We start from the raw sequence: 18,352 nt of genomic DNA on the forward strand, positions 1-18,352 counted from the left end.
ATGTGTTTTGGAATATTTAAGCTGCAACTGAGTTTTTACACTTTGCTTATAATCGTATTCACTTGGCTCGCTGTTTGACTTCCACTGATCCAAATTAATTCATTTACCCGGACTTATAAGAAAATTACTGATTTGACACTTTTAACGAAAAATGAATAAACAATAGAATACACTTAAAGCAAATTAAAAATAATACAAAATAATGATAAATGAAATATTATGTTTTCAGTTTTAATTAAATTTGTAAGTAACAAGGATTACACAAGAGATCGACCTAAAATTGCTCCGCGATCGACGAGTTGTTTTATACTAATGCCAGGAGTATCCGAAATAAAGGAGATGAATTGGTGGTATGGATAGCATCAGCCTGGCCAAAGTTTATCGGGATATCTGAGACATGGTTGACGGAGGATGATATAATAACAGAATTAGAAGTAGCGGGGTAAAGCATTTTTCGGCAGGATAGGAAGGGAAAGCATGGTGGTGAACTACTGCTTATGATAAGTGATGACTTATGTCCTCCAAGAGTGGAGGCTTTGGAAGGCAGTGACACTAATGGTTTTGAAAGCATATGGTGTTTGGTAGTAGTAGTAGTGGGCAAGACAGGATATTTAGTGGGGTGATGCTACAAACCAGGGAGTACAGAGGGTGGGAAACAGGAGATGTTTAGGCAGTTGTGCTTGGCAAGTGCAAGAAGAATTATTGTTATGGGAAATTGTAACTACAGCAGTATAAGCTGGGAAGAGAAAAATGCATGTAGTAATAAGGGGATGTAATTTCAAGAATTTTTGAGGGAGAAATGTCTTATGCAACATGTAATAGAGGGAACAAGAGGTTCAAGTGTTTTGGATTTGGTCATAGCATCAGAAGAGCTGATAAGGGAGATGACAGCTCTCCCACCAGTTGGAGAGTGTGACTGTGTGGTTTTGACTTGGAAGATGAATAGACATGCAGGGGTATCAAAGGAAAGGGAACGTATGTGGAATTATAAGGCAGGTGATTATAATAGTTTTAGCTATTGACTAGAGGCAGTTCCATGGAGGGCAGAATTGGAAGGCTAGGATATCATTAATTGTGACATTGTGAAGGAATGTTTGTTAGCAGCAATAGTTAGCTGTATTCCACGAGTGAAGAAGCGGACACAATTTGGTGTAAAGTGGATGATAAACAATATCAAACAGGAACTGCAGTTGAAAAAGAGATTATGGAAGAGATATAAGGAGAGGGGTTGAGGGCAGATACACAAAGAATATAAAACGCAGGCCAGGAGAGTGACCAGTATGGCGAGGAAGGCAAAATTGGAATATGAGAAGAGATTGGCACTAAGATCCAGAGAAAATCCTAGGAAATTTTTTAGTTATGTGGCCAGTATAAGGAGAAATGATTGTGGAAGAATGACATTGTGGGATAAAATTGGAAACAGAGTGACTGATGCAGGGGACATAGTGGAGTTGTTCAGTGAGCACTTTATTGGAGTATTTGATCCTGGAGAAGGTTTTAATACTAGAGGGATAGGGCAGGTTCAGGATTTAGAGGTGCAAGAGGAGAGTGTGTTCCAAATTACCGAGTACTCTGGATACAGTAAAGCTGTGGGACTGGATGGTATTTCACCATGGGTTTTGAAAGAATGTGCTAAAGAACTGACAGTTCCTTTGACCTGGCTCTTCAATAAAAGTCTGGCTGTGGGAAAGGTATCCAAGGAATGTAAGATAGTGCTGCTGCAAAAGGGCAGTAGCAGACTAGAAGTGTCTAATTATAGGCCAGTTTGTGTGTCATCAGTAGCTGTTAAGGTCTTGGAGAAATTTGTTAGGGACTATATACTCTGTTTTGCAGATAAGGATAATGTTATCTGTGAGAATCAACATTAGTAATATGATTGCCTTTTATAATAAAGTGAGAAGAGCAGTTGATGAGGGAAAGGCATATACTGCCATATTTTTGGATTTTGCAAAGCCGTTTGTGAGGGTGCCACATCATAAGCTGATATTTAAGTTGCAGCACATGGGTTTAAATGTCTGGTTAGTCAACTGGATTCAGGACTGGCTGTCTGATAGATATCAGAAAATTGTGTATGGTGGGGCAATATCAAGGAAGCAGGGGGTTACAAGTGGGGTTCCACAGGGCTCAGTACTGGGACCTGTATTGGTCAACCTTTATATCAGTGACATTGTCAGTGGATTTCAAGGGGATATTCAGTTGTTTGCGGATGATGTGAAGCTGGAAAGGGTTATCAGTAATAGTGCAGATGTGGCAGCCTTGCAAGAGGATTTGAATAAACTAGAAAGATGGGCAAATGAATTGTGGTTTCGATTTAATGTAGCAAAATGTAAAGAGGTCTGGGATCCATCAATGGGAGGATGCATACTTGATTGGAGGAGCCATACTGGTGGAAGTAGAGGAGATGAGAGATCTGGGAGTGATGATTGTTAGAAAACTGAAATTCAGGGAGCATATTGCAAAGGTGGTGAAGGTAAGCCAGAGGATTGTTGCAATACTGAGAAAGACACTTACTGCATAGATAAGAGTTATCATTCTGTTGTATAAGACACTGATCAGTCCATTCTCGAATTTGGTCCCCAGGATTAGAAAGGGATAAATTAATTGTGAAAGGGTACAGAGGCAGAAACAAAGATGGTTTCAGCACAGTACAATGTCAGTTATGAGGATCGACTGAGGGAATGTGGACTGTAGAGTTTGGTGGATAGAAGGAGGAGAGGTGATATGATTGAGACTTCTAAACTGTTGAGAGGCAGTTACAGGGTAGAATTTGGGAGTTCTTTCACTTGGTGGAATGGCGGAAGGAACGATGAGAAGGGACCATCTCTGGAAGTTACGAAAGAAGCTGTGAGCAAGAGGGTGAGGAGTGGTTTCTTTGTTTCTTTGTGTGGAGGGTGGTTGAACCGTGGAACGCATTGCCTGAGAGAGAGTGGTTAGAGCAAGAACGGTCAATGAGTTCAAGGAGTGGTATGATAAACTTTGTGTTTCCTAAGAACGACCTCCCATGATGAGTCTTTTGACTCTATTGAGGCCTGGATAATAATAATATTTACTGAGGGCTGATGACTACACCTGTGTGTGGGAAATGCAAGCCTTTCTTACCATTAGTCATATTCTGGTGGAGTGAGTGCACTTCATGTGAGAGAGAGATGGCATTTTTACGTATCTGGCCAAGTCCTATACACTCAGGCAGATGTTATCAGACTCCGAGAAATTGCATGACGTTGTTAAATTTTTACAAAATATTAATTTATTCATAGACATTTGATTATAAATTAGTTTATATGTAGATACTATACCTTGTACATACATTTTATTTGCTCATTTATGTTATTATAACTTTGTACATATATTTTATATTATTCACTAATTTATCTCCTTTTAACTATTTATTTATTTATTTATGAAGACTGCATATAACTGTAACCTGTGTCATGGCACAGCATGATCTTTGCTGTCCTTGCACCATAAAACCATTAATCAATCAAAAAATCTTATGTTAGTGGGATTTAAAGGCATAATGTTATTAAAAAAGTCACTGTTTGAATGGCTTTCAAACCAGTCAGCATCCTACAGCACTTCTTGTGTTTGCCTAAAGACAATGTTCAATTTGAAAAATACCCTTGAATATATAAGATTCCATGTTCATGCAACAAGGTTTATATTGGTCAGACTGAAAGAAGTTTTGAAATCCAGGAAAGAACAGCTAGGCATTTTGGAATATAAAATAAAAGAAAAAGGTAGTCTTACTGCACATGCCATTCTCCGAACAACATGAAATGGATTGGCCATCTGCTGATATGCTCAAAGTATGTGTTTTGTGTTGAAAAGAATATTGAGTTTCTTGAAGTTTGAAGAGGCTGTGGATATGGTATATTTGTGCCAGGCAAATGTAACATCATTTTTATTATTTTATGTATGTAATAAATATAAATTTATTACATATTTCATATTATGTGTGTGTGTGTGTGTGTGTGTGTATGTATGTAATAAATTTTTTACCTTGGGGATATTGTATATTAGGATAACCAAGTTTATAAAATAACTTGGTTATCCTAATATATATATATATATATTGTTTTATGTATTATTTTTTGGGAGACAGGTTTTTGCCAGATAACTGGGAGGAGACAGACCTCCATATAGCACGGGATGCCAAGAGCCACTAGGCTTCTGAACTAATGTCCTTACCTTCTCATGGTGTAAGGATTTTCTTCAAATGTTTTGTCAATTAATATTAACAAGTAATTTTAATACCTAGTAATATTACTAGATATTTACCTGAATAATGAACAGGACTGGCAGTTTATGATATGGATACGAGTAGCCAGAAGGTGTCACACCTTATTATTTGGCTACTCGTATGAGAAATTATGACCTTGTCATTACTTCAACCTTAGCATCAACTCTGGGTCTGGCTCCCACTGATGAGACCTCAATAAAGGTCGAAACTGGTCTGGGTGGTGACTCTTCCGATAATGCATAGCATTATACGAACCCATAAGCATATATGCTTTGCATTATGGGTTACTAAGGCAAGTGACGTGATGTCATCAGATTCTATATACGAGTTGCCCCAGTCCTCAAAATACTTCAGGTGCAAACTTTGTTTACTTACACTTGGATAAAGGATTAATTTCTTGGCATCTTTAATTTATTGACAATGCACTGCATTGTCAAGATTTATTGTTTACACTGATTTAGCTCATCAATTTTCATCACGTTTTCTTATTGTAATGTTTAAGTGTTACAAGCATGCCTCGTGCTGCTTTTCTAGTGTGTGAAGAAGTAAAGTTCAGCTGCCATAACCATTGTTACTATCCCATGGCACTTAATCTGTTAACATTTGTATATCTTAGAGTATGGTAAAGTATATGATGTGCAGCCATTTCATTCCATTTTATCATTAGCAACTTAGTATTAAGCATGTACTCCAAATTAGTTATCTCTGCAACTAAACCCACTGAGATTGCCATTGCTGCTTGCTCATTGGTGTGAAGACCAAGTTGCTGATGTGTTTTATTGTATTACTAAAAGTTTTATTAAATCATTATTAATAAAAATGTGAAATTGATCGTTTCATGATATTGATTATACTACTATTGTCACTCCTTGAAGTAAACATGTCTCCTACCAGAATTCAGCTGCTCTACCTAGCCATCCCTCCTCAGTCATGAATTTACCGTAGAGGTGATTTACTGTATTTATTTTACTTATTATTGTAGATTCCTGTAATAATAATAAGTTGAATTATTTGCTCTTATCATTTAGGTTTGGACTTTGCATACATTAAGAATGGTTATGTATATCATACTAAATATGATATACCTAAGTTTGTTTTACCTGGTTCTATACAACAAGCAGGTATGTAAATGAATTTTATCAACAGACTAAAATAATTGGATTATTTTTAATATAAAATTATTTAGAAAGTATAAAGATTATGAAATAAAGTTGATACTTTTATATTTAATTAATTGCACCTCAGTTGCTTGTGTGCTTGAAAATTGAGAGGTTTCTTACTTAGACACTATCTTATTGTAGTATATGAGATCTTGTCTACTGCCAATGATCAAGTCTTTAAAGCAATGAAAAAAAGTACAAGTTTTTAAAAGTTTAATACATGTTCAGCTGTATATCTGAAAGGAAGTGTGCTTATGAATAATGCGATACTTGGGCAATTTTGAGATCATTGTATATAATGGCAAATGTGATATCATTTGCCATTATAAGTAGCCTTAATATGGAGATCTTTGTGTACAGATTGTGTTTGCTCATGTTTTAATCCTTGACCTAAGCATGAGCAAACAAAATCACAAAGATCTTTATATTAAGGCTACTTGTACAAGAATGCAGTTTTTTGGGGATATAAGGATGGGACTTGACATATGCATTTAAGAATGTGTGAGCAAATCTAAGTTAGTATGGTCACTTCAAATGAGAGATTAAAGGCTAACAAAACAGGTGTTTGATGCCAAGATGACAGGAAAAAGATCCAGAGGAAGACCAAGATCTCAGTGATTCAATCAGAAGTGCCTTAGAAGACTGGAATGGTAGACATAATAATAATAATATTTTAGTGCTGACAAGTACTAGACTAATTTGGAGGAAAATTAGGAGATTAGTGTAATGCTGTCATAATAGCCTGTACACCACTAGTGTGTGTGTGTGTGTGTGTGTGTGTGTGTGTGTGTGTGTGTGTGTGTGTATACACACACACTTCAAATTGACAGTATAATTTCTTATCCAGTATAATTTCCTTTGAAAAAAAATAAAAGAAAAACAAAAAGAATAGTGTATATTTCATATATAAAACTGGAATATAAAATATTTTGCAATAGTAGAATGTAATAGAAATATTTTTTGCAAATACAAAAATTGTATTTTTGAAAAACAGTGAAAACTTTTAGTACATCATACACGAGAGCATACTCTTTGCAAAATGGGGGAAAGGGATGATAAATGACCTTAATTTATTCATGATACAATTTAATGGAATTACTACAGCACAAAAAGAAATAATTAAACAGCAGGTTTAATTGTTTCAATATTTCATCTGTCACTGAGATGTCGTGAGGAATACAATGTTAAAATTGTAATAACACACAAGAAGCAATAAGTGAAAGAAATGAGATTATACTATATAAAGACTAAAGTCTTATGGGAGGTGCTGCTGGCTACCCTAAATTGTTGGGCAGTAGCCCTAAGAATTAGTTTCCCAAATCTTGGAAATTTTAAGACAAACATATTCATTAAAATTAGGCTGTTTTTTTTAAATTTGATACTGATAATAAAAAGAGTCAAATTTGTATTTACTGTGATAGTGCATATTAGTTTCTAATAATAATAACAGCATAATTTCTTCCATCTGATTTTGTGCAATGTATCCAAGGCATGGTCAGCTACACCTGACTGACCATAGTTGTGGCGATGGATGTGTTTTTTGTGTTCATCTAGAACACTTGGAACAGAGAGGGAAGGAAATGGATCCTTAAGAGAAAGTTGAGAAGGGAGGCTAGCTTCATATGAAGCTTGAAAGCAGTACAGAGATTATATTTCTTTGAAGTTCTGGCTATTTTTTTCTGAATTGCTCTGGATATAGGAAATAGTAATGGCATTACTGTTGTCTTTATGTTGCAAGGAAAGCGGAAGGAACAAATAAGTTTAGATCTTTTTGGCATTATAACCATTGGACAGGAAAGTTTGATGAATAAAAGCCTTAAAGTTCAGTTTTAAGGGAATATTGGGTGAAATAGAGGTTAGAGTCTCTGTTGACAAGGATTTTGATGACACTATATTGTTGAGAAGGTAGACGATGGGAAAGTTCATATATATGAACTTTCCTCTTTCCATGTCCATGATGGCCTGGTTGACCGAGTGGTTAGCATATCTCTTCTCCAGCCAAAAGGCTGTGGGTTCGAATCCCACCATGGGCATGAATGTTTGATTGTTTGTGGAAATACCAGTTGTGGTGGTGGTGGTCGGCGGTAGATGCTGTTGATGTAGTTATGGTCAGTTGGTGATTGAATGGTGGAGACAGAGCTGTAGAGTAGGTGTCCTCCCTCGATGAGTCCTTAGACTCCCTGGAGGTGTCTAGTAATAATAATAATAATATATATACCTGTGTTGGGGATTTTTCTGTAAACAAAAGAAAGGGTGTCATTGAGCAGATGTGTGATTAGAGTATCTAAAAAAAGAAAGCATTTTCTTTTCCTAGTGAACTGGATTTTGGGATGCTGACTGTTGAGGTAAAAGAGGAAAGAGTCTAATGTGTATGAGCCATGTGGCTAAATAGAGAATCCCCATCAATATTTCTTAACCAAATAGGTTTGAAGAGGCAGTATCAAAGCATGTTTTTTAACACATGATGTGGGGAAAGAGTCTGTGGAAGTACCGTCTGTCTGTTTATATAAGGTGCCTTCAAAGAGAAGTAACGAGTATCTTTTTCTCCAGCTTGCTGAACCTCTAAGGTTCTTAGTTGCATTTGTGTTATCTTCTTCCATTCCTTTCTGTCTTGAGCTTTTCATTCCAGTACTGGATTCCCATCTCAGTTAAGTCTTTTTGAACATTACCCTCCCAACATATCTGTGGTCTACCTCTAGGTCGCTTTCCATCAGGCATTCATCTTGAATGCTTGTTTAGTCATTCTCTCCTCACCCATTCCTTTCACATGTCCAAGGCAGCTCACATCTTCATGCTCTAATTTTCATCGGCTACAAGTGGGGATCTATGGAATTCATTTAGTTCTTGATTATGTCTTTTCTCCATCTACCTGTTGTATTATTTTTTAGAGGTCCATAGACTGTTCTGAGGATTTTATTTTCAAAGATCTGCAACAATTTTTCATCTTGGTCTGTTATGCTCCAGGTTTCTGTTCCATATAAAACAATAGGCCTGATGATTTTCTTGTATATTTCTGTTTCAACCCTGCTTGATAAAATTTTGGACGGTAGTATATGATATAGTGAATAATAAGCTCTGTATGTGTTCTGGCTTTTATCTCTGTACTAATTTTATTATCTTGAATGATCAATGTTCCAAGATTTGAAGGAAGTGGCACTTTTAAATTTCAGGTTATCAATTGCAAACGTCATTTTCCTCTTGATTGTGATTTCTGCATAAATTTAAATATTCAGTTTTATCCTAGTTGACTTGTAATCCAAGTTTTTCAGCAGTAATTTTGAGTTTTTTAAATGTTGTTCTAATGTTCTGAACATTTTCTCTTTTTCAAACAGGCATATATCATATATATGCATATCCTAATATTATCGTTCTGTTTGTATTATCTTTTACATTTTCTGGAATAAATTTTTCTAATGCTAAATTAAAAAGGATGGGTGAAAGTCTATAAATAAAATATGGACCTGCAAATTATATCTATATATTTTTCTAGTATCTGTCTTAAGTGTAAAAATTCAGTCAACTGTTGATCTATTTCTTTGGAATTCCCTAAACTTTCCCATGTCATTTGTCCAACTGTGGTAACAGGATAATATAAGGGAGATTTCTGTTGATTGCACAGTGACAGAATCCATACCGGCAGTTGTTTATTAGTTTGAGGGAATTCAAAATAACTTAAAAGTTGAGTGCTTTTATTTATTTATTTAGCATATGGGGGAAATACAAGAAATTGAGCAAACTATATACAGACTGATAGTTCAGTTAACCAGTTGATGGCACTGTCTTGGGAGTAAATGAAATTCCTGAGCCCTCCAGGAAAGGAGTGCATGAGGCAGTCATCAGTGATATATTGCATAGTCTGCACAGCACCACACATGCAAAAGGATGACTGAAATTCTCCACAGATGTAGTAAGTTGGCACAGTGGCCTTGTTTATTTCTAAATCTGTTTAGCTGACTCCAGAGGTGTTGAGGTAGATTGAATCCTGACAGTTTGCTGGTTGGATCTGTGATCAGGTACTTGTTTGCAGTTCATTCCAGGTCTTTTCCACCAGCCCTGGGGACCATCATCTGATAATTTCACAATCCATATGGGAGATCCAGAGGCAAAATGGCATGCTGAGGTGAAGAGATATCCTCATGAATAGGAAGATATGTGTTATTTTTGATTTTCTTTATTTCTTTGATGATAGCTTTTTTTCTGAAGCATGGAGGAGTGATGTGGGAAAGAATAGATACCCATGGAAGAGTGGGGGGGGGGGATAGATTGTAAGATACCAGAAATGATTCTTATTGTTATGTTAAGCTGTGTGTCTACAAGTGTCGTGTGGTGACTTTGGCTCCAAACTGACAAACAATATTCTGCAATAGGAAAGACTTGACTCAGGGCTGCTGTTCTAAGAGTTGAATCATTACTTACCCAAGTTGTACCTGTCAGCTTGTTTACGATGTTGTTCCTGACAGATATCTTTAACTTATAAATTAAAGATGCCAAGAAATTATATTCTTGGTTTCATCTGTTATCCAAGTGTGTATATGTAAACAGAGTTTGCATGTGAAATAACTTCATGATTGGGCTACTTGTATGTAGAGGCTAATGACTTCATATCAGTTGCCTTAGTATCCCATAATGCAAGCCATGTATCATTACAGACATGTGTAATTCTATGCATTATGGTATGGATAGTGGCCAGGTGTTGTCTCTGAACTCCGTCATCCAGATTTAAGTTCTGGGTTGCTTGCTGTCATAGAGGAGGTGGAGATTGTTTGCTAACACATCCAGTCTGTCAGTTGTAGGCCTGGGTTGTCATCATTATTGTATCCCCATAGCATACTGTGTGAGTTGAAATGCCAGGATGGACTGGTTGAGGAAGTGCAGTGCTAGGCTAGTCAAGTAGAGGAGGCTTATATACATTGTAGATTGAGAGTTGTTCAGCTGGATACCACCAAAAAACACAAATCTCTAGACCATTCACTTTGTGAATGGTCTAGAGCAGGGCTGTCCAAAGCACTGCCCCAGGCCGCATGCAGCCTGCTGTGCGATTTTGTGCAGCCAGCCTGTGGGTTTTGATTTTCATGAGCGAAAAAATAAAATAACAATTTGAATCGAATGCATATTAGATATTTTAATTCTATCACTAATCGATAATCTCGATGTTGATAATTTTATTTGGTGTTTTTACATCTCTATATACCCATGTGTTTTTAAATATTAGATATGTCAAAGAAGTGTTTGTACACTGTTTTGTTCCAACCTACATGCTCTGGGCTTCACGGGGAATGTGAATGCGCGATTAGTGTTGATCATTTGTTCAGCTTTTGAGGTTGTGTCGCTGCTGCTTACCAAATTACTAGATACGAATTGTGATGTGGCCCTCGAATAAATTTTTTTTTCTAATGCTGCCCTCGGATTACCTAAGGTTGGATAGCCCTGGTCTAGAGATTTGGAGATTCTTTTCAAATTTGCTTTTGTATGGATCACCAGGCCTTGTCTTTCCTCAGATTTATCAGTGAAAAGAATGTAACCAGGAATTTAAATATTTTTTGTGGGTGTGGTGAGTTTCTTGTAGGGCAACAATGTCTACTTTGTGTCTTTTTTTGTTTTATATCTGGTCCACACGTGAAAGCCCACAAGATGTATAGCACAATAGTCTTCTATTCCTCTTGCCCACACGTGGGCAAGAGGAATAAAGAAAGGAGGAGTCTGTTTGTATTTTGCTTGAACAGATGAGGGTTTGTAATCTTTGGGTAAGGCAAAGTGGGAGAGACTGTTCCAAAGGACAGAAGTAGATAGAATAAAAGGGGAAGCAATGAATTTGGTTTGAGTTTTAAGATGAACTGTAAAAGGATGTTGGTTAGCAGTGGCTCTTGTTTTAATAATTTTGGAGGAGAGTGGAAGAATAATAATGGCCAATTCAGCAGTGCACTGTCCATGAAAGTATCTGTAGAAGAGGCACAAGGCAGAAACTGAACATCTATGAGAGAGAGGGATCATTAATTAGCTGGATTGTTCTCTTCTGGATAGAACTGAGCAATATTAGAGAGGATTTTGGTACACCACCTCAATATATGGAGCAATATTCTATGGCTGAGTGGATTTGGGCTTTGTATAGAGTTGGTAGCTCTAAAGGTGTGAAGTAGAGTCTTATCCAAAAAAGTACACCGAGTTTTTTGGCTGCTGCAGAAACTATAGTTGAAATGCGGTTGTGTCAGGAATGATCTCAGGTGCAGGTTAGTGCAAGAAGAGAAATCTGATTGTGCTTGGATAACAAAGTATTACTGAAGGTAAGGGGGGAGGGATGTGAGCTCTTTCTTGCGTGAGTGATGGACAGAACTGAGTTTTGTGGCATTGAAGTTTATGCTGTTGCCCTTGCCCCACTGCAATATAGATAAATCTGAGCCCAGGTTCTTGGTTGTGGTAGATCTTGAGAATTCTAATACTTGAGCACTAAGAGGTTTGCCGAATGAAAAGGTGGAATGGAGTGTATTGTTGTCAGCAAAGCTATAGATAGGATTGGAAGTTTGTGGGGGTCATTTATATACCAGAGGAAGATGGTGGGTGAAAGAACAGATCCATGGATACTGCTGCATTAGTGGGGAAATCTGAGGAGAGTAAACTATCCACCATGACACGTAGTGAGAAAGTTGCAGAGTAAGGATGGGAGATCATAGGATGGTAGCATGTTAGTAGTCCCCTGTGCCAAACCCAATCAAATGCCTTTAAAATGTCCGAGGGCAACCACGTGAGTTTCTCCAAATTTCTCCATGGCCTTATTCCAGACATGGGTAGTGAAGCAAGATTAGCTGTAGATTGTGAGTGGCAGAATCCATAATGCTGGTCACTGATTGGTTGGTATGTCTCTAGATGGTTCAAGAGTTGGTTGTTGATGAGTTTCTCCATAGTTTTGAGAGAACAGAAGCGAGAGCAATTGGACAGTGGTTCGTTGGTTGACTTTTATCACATTTCTTTGGGATGGACTGGATGTGGACCTGTTTCCATGTTGTAGGGTAGATGCCATTTGAATGGGATAGATTGAAGAGGTGATACAGGATAGGGGTTAGTTCTGGGGCACAATTTTTTAACAATAATAGGTGGGATACCATCAGGACCAGATGCATTTGTTTGTGTTCAGGTTCTTAAGGAATTTTTGCATTTCTTTTTGTCGGAAGACTATGGGAGACATAAAGGGAGCTGTTCTTTGTGGAGAGTGGAAGGAACTTTGCTCAGGTTATTGATGCAGGAATTGGAAGAGAAGAGTGATTCAAGTAAGTTTGCCTTGTTTTTTGTGAGGTGATTACAATACCTGGATGTGAGAGTGGTGGAAACCTGGGTGGGCAGAAGTTATGCCTAGCGACCTCGACATGGGACCTGAAGGAGCAACTGCCATTTGCACAGGAGGTGAGTTTGCAGCATTTGGTCATTTCAGAGTCTGACTTGGACTTAGTGATGATTCTTTTACAACTGTTGTGTGCTGCAGTATAGGCAGAGAGGGCAACTAGAGATTTGGACTTGAGCCAGTTGTGGTAAGCAGAGGTTTTTACTTTTACATCATTGGCCCACTTTTTTGATAACCAAGACTTGGATGGTGGCTGAGAGTTTGGACTGGAATAGGGGATGAAATCCTTCATTCCTGTGAGGATGGTTTCTGTTATTCAGTCTGAGCAGGTGTTTGGATTAGAAGAACTGAAACAGTAATTGGATCATGAGGAGGAGAAATAGAAGTCACGGAAGTCCTCCTGGTTGGCACCCTTGTAGTGCCAAAGGACACATGATTTGAACTGATGGTTGTTCTACAGCAAACGAAACTTGTATGAGGTTGTGGTCCTAGTTTCCATGAGGAGAACCGACAACCACATTATACCTGGAAGGGGAGCTTGTCGGGAAAAGGTGAAGCATGTTGGCAAATTGAAGAGGGTTGTCTGGTATTCTGGTGAGAAGATTTGCAATAGGTTATTGCTGATGGGAAACACCTCAGCATCCCTGCCTGCTTCATCGGTGAAACTGGAGAAAGGGAGCCAATATGAATTGTGGGCATTGAAGTCCTCAAAATATCAAGCTTTAGAGAGAGAAAGTTGAAGGGTCAGAGTGGTTGACGGAATTTGGAGAGCAATAGAGGGACCATATGAAAAGGGCAGGTTGATTTGGTAAAAAAAATTTTGAGCCATAGGGATTCAAGGATTTGCAGTCTCTGGCATGGTATGTTGGTTCTCACAAATGCACAGGTACCACCCTTGTGGTGAAATGAGTGTATAATGCATAGTTTGGACAGTTGAGGTGTACAGTTGCTTGAGGTTGCCATTTGGGATTCTGAAAGGAATAATAGTTCTGGTTTGGATGACTGTAGGTGGTGCATATCATTTATATTGCTGTTTAGACCATGAATGTTGGTAAAATGGATGTGGAAACTTTTTTTTTTTTTATACAAATTAGTGTTGGAGGGTTGTTTGGTTGCATTTCTGTTGCCTTCTATGATTGGTTGGATTTTTTTTTTTTTTTTTTTTTTTTTTTTTTTTTTTTTTTTTGTAGTCTGGTAAGAATGTTATTTAATATCTCTGATTTTGATCTAGTGAATCCCTCAATTTTGAACTTGAGGATATTCAGGCAATTGCTGATGTTCTTGTTTGGTTGTGTTCATTCATTTTTTAAGGTGATGAAACAATTTGGAGACTGTAGTGGACTTTTCGAATATAACCCTCTCCCTAAGCTATGAACGTGAACCCTGTTGATCCAGCTTATATATATGCTCATTTCTTGTAGTGTCCATATAAGTTAGCATTTCGACCCCAAAAGTGAGGTATTGGTCAGAAGTTGCTACTTCCTAGCTGGGGCTGGTGCAGGCTACCATCAATCCCCGAAACAGAAGCTGTTCCTGTTTTGGGGATTAGATAAACCACAATGACTGTCCACCTTATCTGGTGGACAGTCATTGTGGTTTATCTTCAAGTATATCCTCAGAGGCATGCTTATTTAATGGCAGCATAGCATGCCATATCACATTGTCATCTTAGGGTTCTGTGACGTTTTAGTTGCCTTGCTAAAGGTCACTCCACCACCCCTGATTGCACTTCTGCTATTGGTCCAGGAATGCTTATTCATCAGGTTACCATGCTTATCTCACACAAAACATGAGTTACTCTCCATATCTGGGAGATGATCCACAATCTGCCACCTGTGAACCCATCCAGTTGCAGTCAGCTCCACGACCAGAAGATCTTTCAGTTGAGTGTTGGTTTTCTACAACACTTTAGAAAGATCTGATGTAAGTGAAATTGAACATTAATTAGATGACAAAGGTTTTTTGGCCATCTTAGGAATGGGATGTTATATTGGCTTATTTTCAGGCTGCAGGATAGACCAGTGAAATTAGGGCAGAAGAAAAAAGGCAACACAGAACAGCAGTCTTCTGTGGAGCATAAACTTTCAGAGTACAGTTAAAGAAATATTGTCAGTATGAGGATACTTTCCAGTAACCAGTTTTGACAAGATTCTTCTACAATAAACTCAAAGGAATCTTTGAATAATGTGTGTTTGGAATGGTAGATAGGAGGCATTGCCAAGATTGTCTATACAAGAATTAGAGTAAAGTAAGAAGCCAGAAGATTGACTATTTCTGTGTGTAATGATGCATTGAATCCATCCAAGTGCAAAAAAAAGGTGGAAGCATAGTCAGACGAAAGTTAGGGCCAGAGACCAAGAAGTGTGACTGCCGTGTAGACATGTTGCAGGTCTCTAACTTTTAGTTTTTTTAAAATCAGCTTTGTATATGCTGATAGTTTACTTGCTGTTATTTCAGGCTTTGTTATAAACATAAAAGGAAGATGAAGATTTCACTGAAAGCTCCCATGCCCAGTTCTATGCCTCATTTCATTGAACCATGGAAATCACAAAGATCATCCCCACTTGGCTTTCTTACACTACGTGACTGTATCAGTGTTGCTCTGCATCATAATAAATCTACATTTGGCTGTCTGAATTGTCTATCAAACAACAACCACATCATAACTTAAAAGGCTCACTAATGAGAAAGAGATCTCAAGTATTTCAAGACTAGTTAGAGTTATCTGTTCATGTGAACAATTTGTGTAAGGCCATTCGTGATAGCAAGTGTTTAAGCATCTTTACCTGTTTGATCTCTGCAGTTGGGAAAGGAAAACCACTTGGAGTTATGAACATTAAAAGCTCCAAGGAAGATGCCATCATGTTAGAAAAGTTAAGCTGGCGAAAATTAACATTTAAAGAAATTAAATCAAAAAGTTCAGAATGTTTGACTTTAGGGAATGATGGAGAAAACACATGAATATAATCGAATTGGACAGAGAGAGTTTTAGTGAAATATCAGAAAGAGGAGATTCTGAGTTAGAAACTCTGACATGGTAAAGCAGAGCAAAATATTTTGCAGAAATGCCAATTTTGAGTTGAAATGAATCAAAGCAGGGGGAAAACTGAGGTAGTTTGAAGAAGCTGAAATTTGAGTTTCTATTAGGCAAAATATTGATTTTTGCAGACTGGAGGTGAAAATGGATATTTTGTGGTTAGAACTAAGAACTCGTGTTTATTTACTGTTTTCAAAACAAATACCTTCAATTTAACCACCCTTGCATGTCAACCAACTTTTGATACAGCACCATGTAATTATATTTCAGTTATCTAACTTTTCAATTATACGAGTAGCAAATTGCTTTCCTGATGTGATTGGAGACATGGTAGATTACTGTTTTTGTGAAGTGAATTCAAGAAGGCATTGAAAGGTTAGATTGATAGATTACTACATGTAATCTATTTCTTTTTGCTTGACTTTTCATGGTTATTGTTTTAAATTTAGTTGAAATTGTGAAGGATATGGAATATACGGTAGCGATTTCTTACTAAGCAATACACACGAATCTACAAGCTCCTGCTAATCATGGCTTTGGTATTCTCCCCCCCCCCCATACAACACCTTCCCCCCAACTACTACTACTTGGACTACTTCCAGGTACCCTCAGAAGAATAGTGGCAGCAAGATTATTCACTAGCTGATCTGGAACCTTCCTAAAGTATTACCATTAAGTATGGTACAGTTTGCATTCAGCCAGCAGATATATTTTCTAGTGGCTGACTGCAGAATAACTGTTTGAAGTTGTCTGCAGTAGTGAGCTATGGAAAGTTTAACAAGGGACTCGCATCGTCGAGCCAAAAAAAAAAAAAAAAAGTATTTCACACAAAAACTTTTATTACAGCTTGTGTACAAATTCCAATCAAAAAGTATGAGAGAACAATCAACCTCTAAAGGCATTTTTAAACAAATATTTCATGATCTAAACATGAAATATTTACACACAATCAACTGTGTAATTTATCTTACATAAGAAAAACATTTTTTAACTATCAAAATATAATAAGAATGAAATTTTTTATAATCTTTTATAAAACATTTGATTGGCTACTGGTTTTACCATACGATTGGATACCAGAAGGGAGAAGGGTAAAGATAGCACATGTGCTTATTTTATTTTCAAACTTGGGTGCATTTGTTATAGAGGAGTTGAAACAATAATTCCAAATAATCTATACACTGCCGAATAGACTAATTTTTGTTAGGTTACCGTATGAGTTTGTCGCTTAATATGTTTCAAAAAAAAAAAAAAAAATTTTTTTTAAAATAAAAAAAGTAAACAAGAAGAACAAGGAGCTCGCCAATTTGAGAAAAATTTAACAAAGGGCTTGTGCCTTATAGCTCCCCCACTGGTTGTCTGTGATGTCTGGCTTAATTCTGAAAACATTACTCATGTTGCATACTGGAAGAAATAAGGAAAAAATTAATCAGGACTTGCCTTGGAATCCAAATATGGTTTTAGTCACCTTCAAGTTAATTTGTAATGTAATTGTTGCACCTCAGAGACAATTTCTCTGAGGTGTGACTCACTTTGACTCCCTGCCTATGTAATTCAGTCCTAGATTATTTTCTCCATTCTGATGGTGATTTTTTTTTATCTGATTCACATGTGAAAGGCTGCATGACCTATAAAACATTAGTGCTGTGTGTGAGCAAGAGGAATAGAAAAAAGGAAGAATCTGTTCAAATTTTGCTTGAACAGCTGAGGGTTGTAATTTTCAGGTAAGGCAGAGTGGGGAAGACTGTTCTAAAGGACAGAAATAGATGGAATGAAAGAGGAGGCAGTGAAGTTGGTTCATCGAGTTTCAAGATGTATACAAGGGTATTGGTTAGCAGTGGCTCTTGTTTTAATGATTTTGGAGGAGAGTGGGGAATAATAGTGGCCAATTCAGCAGAGCACTGTCCATGAAAGTATCTGTAGAAGAGCCACATGGCAGAAACTGAATGTCTGTGAGAGAGGGGATTGATATACGAGAGAGGGGGTCATTAATTAGTCTGATTGCCCTCGTCTGGTCAGAATCGAGCAATCTTAGAGAGGATTTTGGTGCACCATGCCAAATATGGGAGCAATACTCCATGACTGGGTGGATTTGGGCTTCGTATAGAGTTAGTAGGTGCAAAGTAATATCTTGTACAAAAAATTACAAGTTTTTTGGCAGCTGCAGAAGCTATTGTTGAAATGTGGTTATGTCAGGAAAGGTCTGCGGTGCAGGTTAGTGCAAAAAGAGAAATCTGATTGTGCTTGGATATCACAGTATTACTGAAGGTAAAGGTGGGAGGGGTGCAAGCTCTTTCTTGAGAGATTAGATAGGACTGTGTTTTGGTGGAATTGAAGTTTACAAGGTTGTCCTTGTCCCCACTGAGATATAGCTAGGAGATCTGAGTTCAGATCACTGGTGGTCATAGATTTGGAGGATTTTAATATTGAGCACTGCAAGGTTTGTCAGGAAAAGGAGGAATGGAGTGTATTGTCATCATCACAGCTATGCATAGGATTGGAAGTCTGATAGAGCAGGTCATTTATATGCTAATGTTTGTATACAATAAAATGAATGTTCACTGGATGATATATCCAGGACT

The 18,352-nt window shown here is 37.4% G+C and overlaps 1 protein-coding gene across 1 annotated transcript in view; it reads left to right on the forward strand.

Moving 5' to 3' along the window:
- Positions 1–18,352, forward strand: part of LOC150095443 (endoplasmic reticulum metallopeptidase 1-like) — a 331,828-nt gene that overhangs the window by 81,153 nt on the left and 232,323 nt on the right. The window contains exon 5 of the mRNA XM_090410677.1: positions 5,269–5,361. Coding sequence (XP_090266803.1) covers positions 5,269–5,361 — 93 coding nt within the window. The remainder of the gene's footprint in view (positions 1–5,268; positions 5,362–18,352) is intronic.

This window comes from Typopeltis vanoorti, chromosome 20, assembly GCF_054136105.1.
Source record: "Typopeltis vanoorti isolate ZY-2024b chromosome 20, IOZ_Tvanoo_1.0, whole genome shotgun sequence".
Taxonomy (NCBI): domain Eukaryota; kingdom Metazoa; phylum Arthropoda; class Arachnida; order Uropygi; family Thelyphonidae; genus Typopeltis; species Typopeltis vanoorti.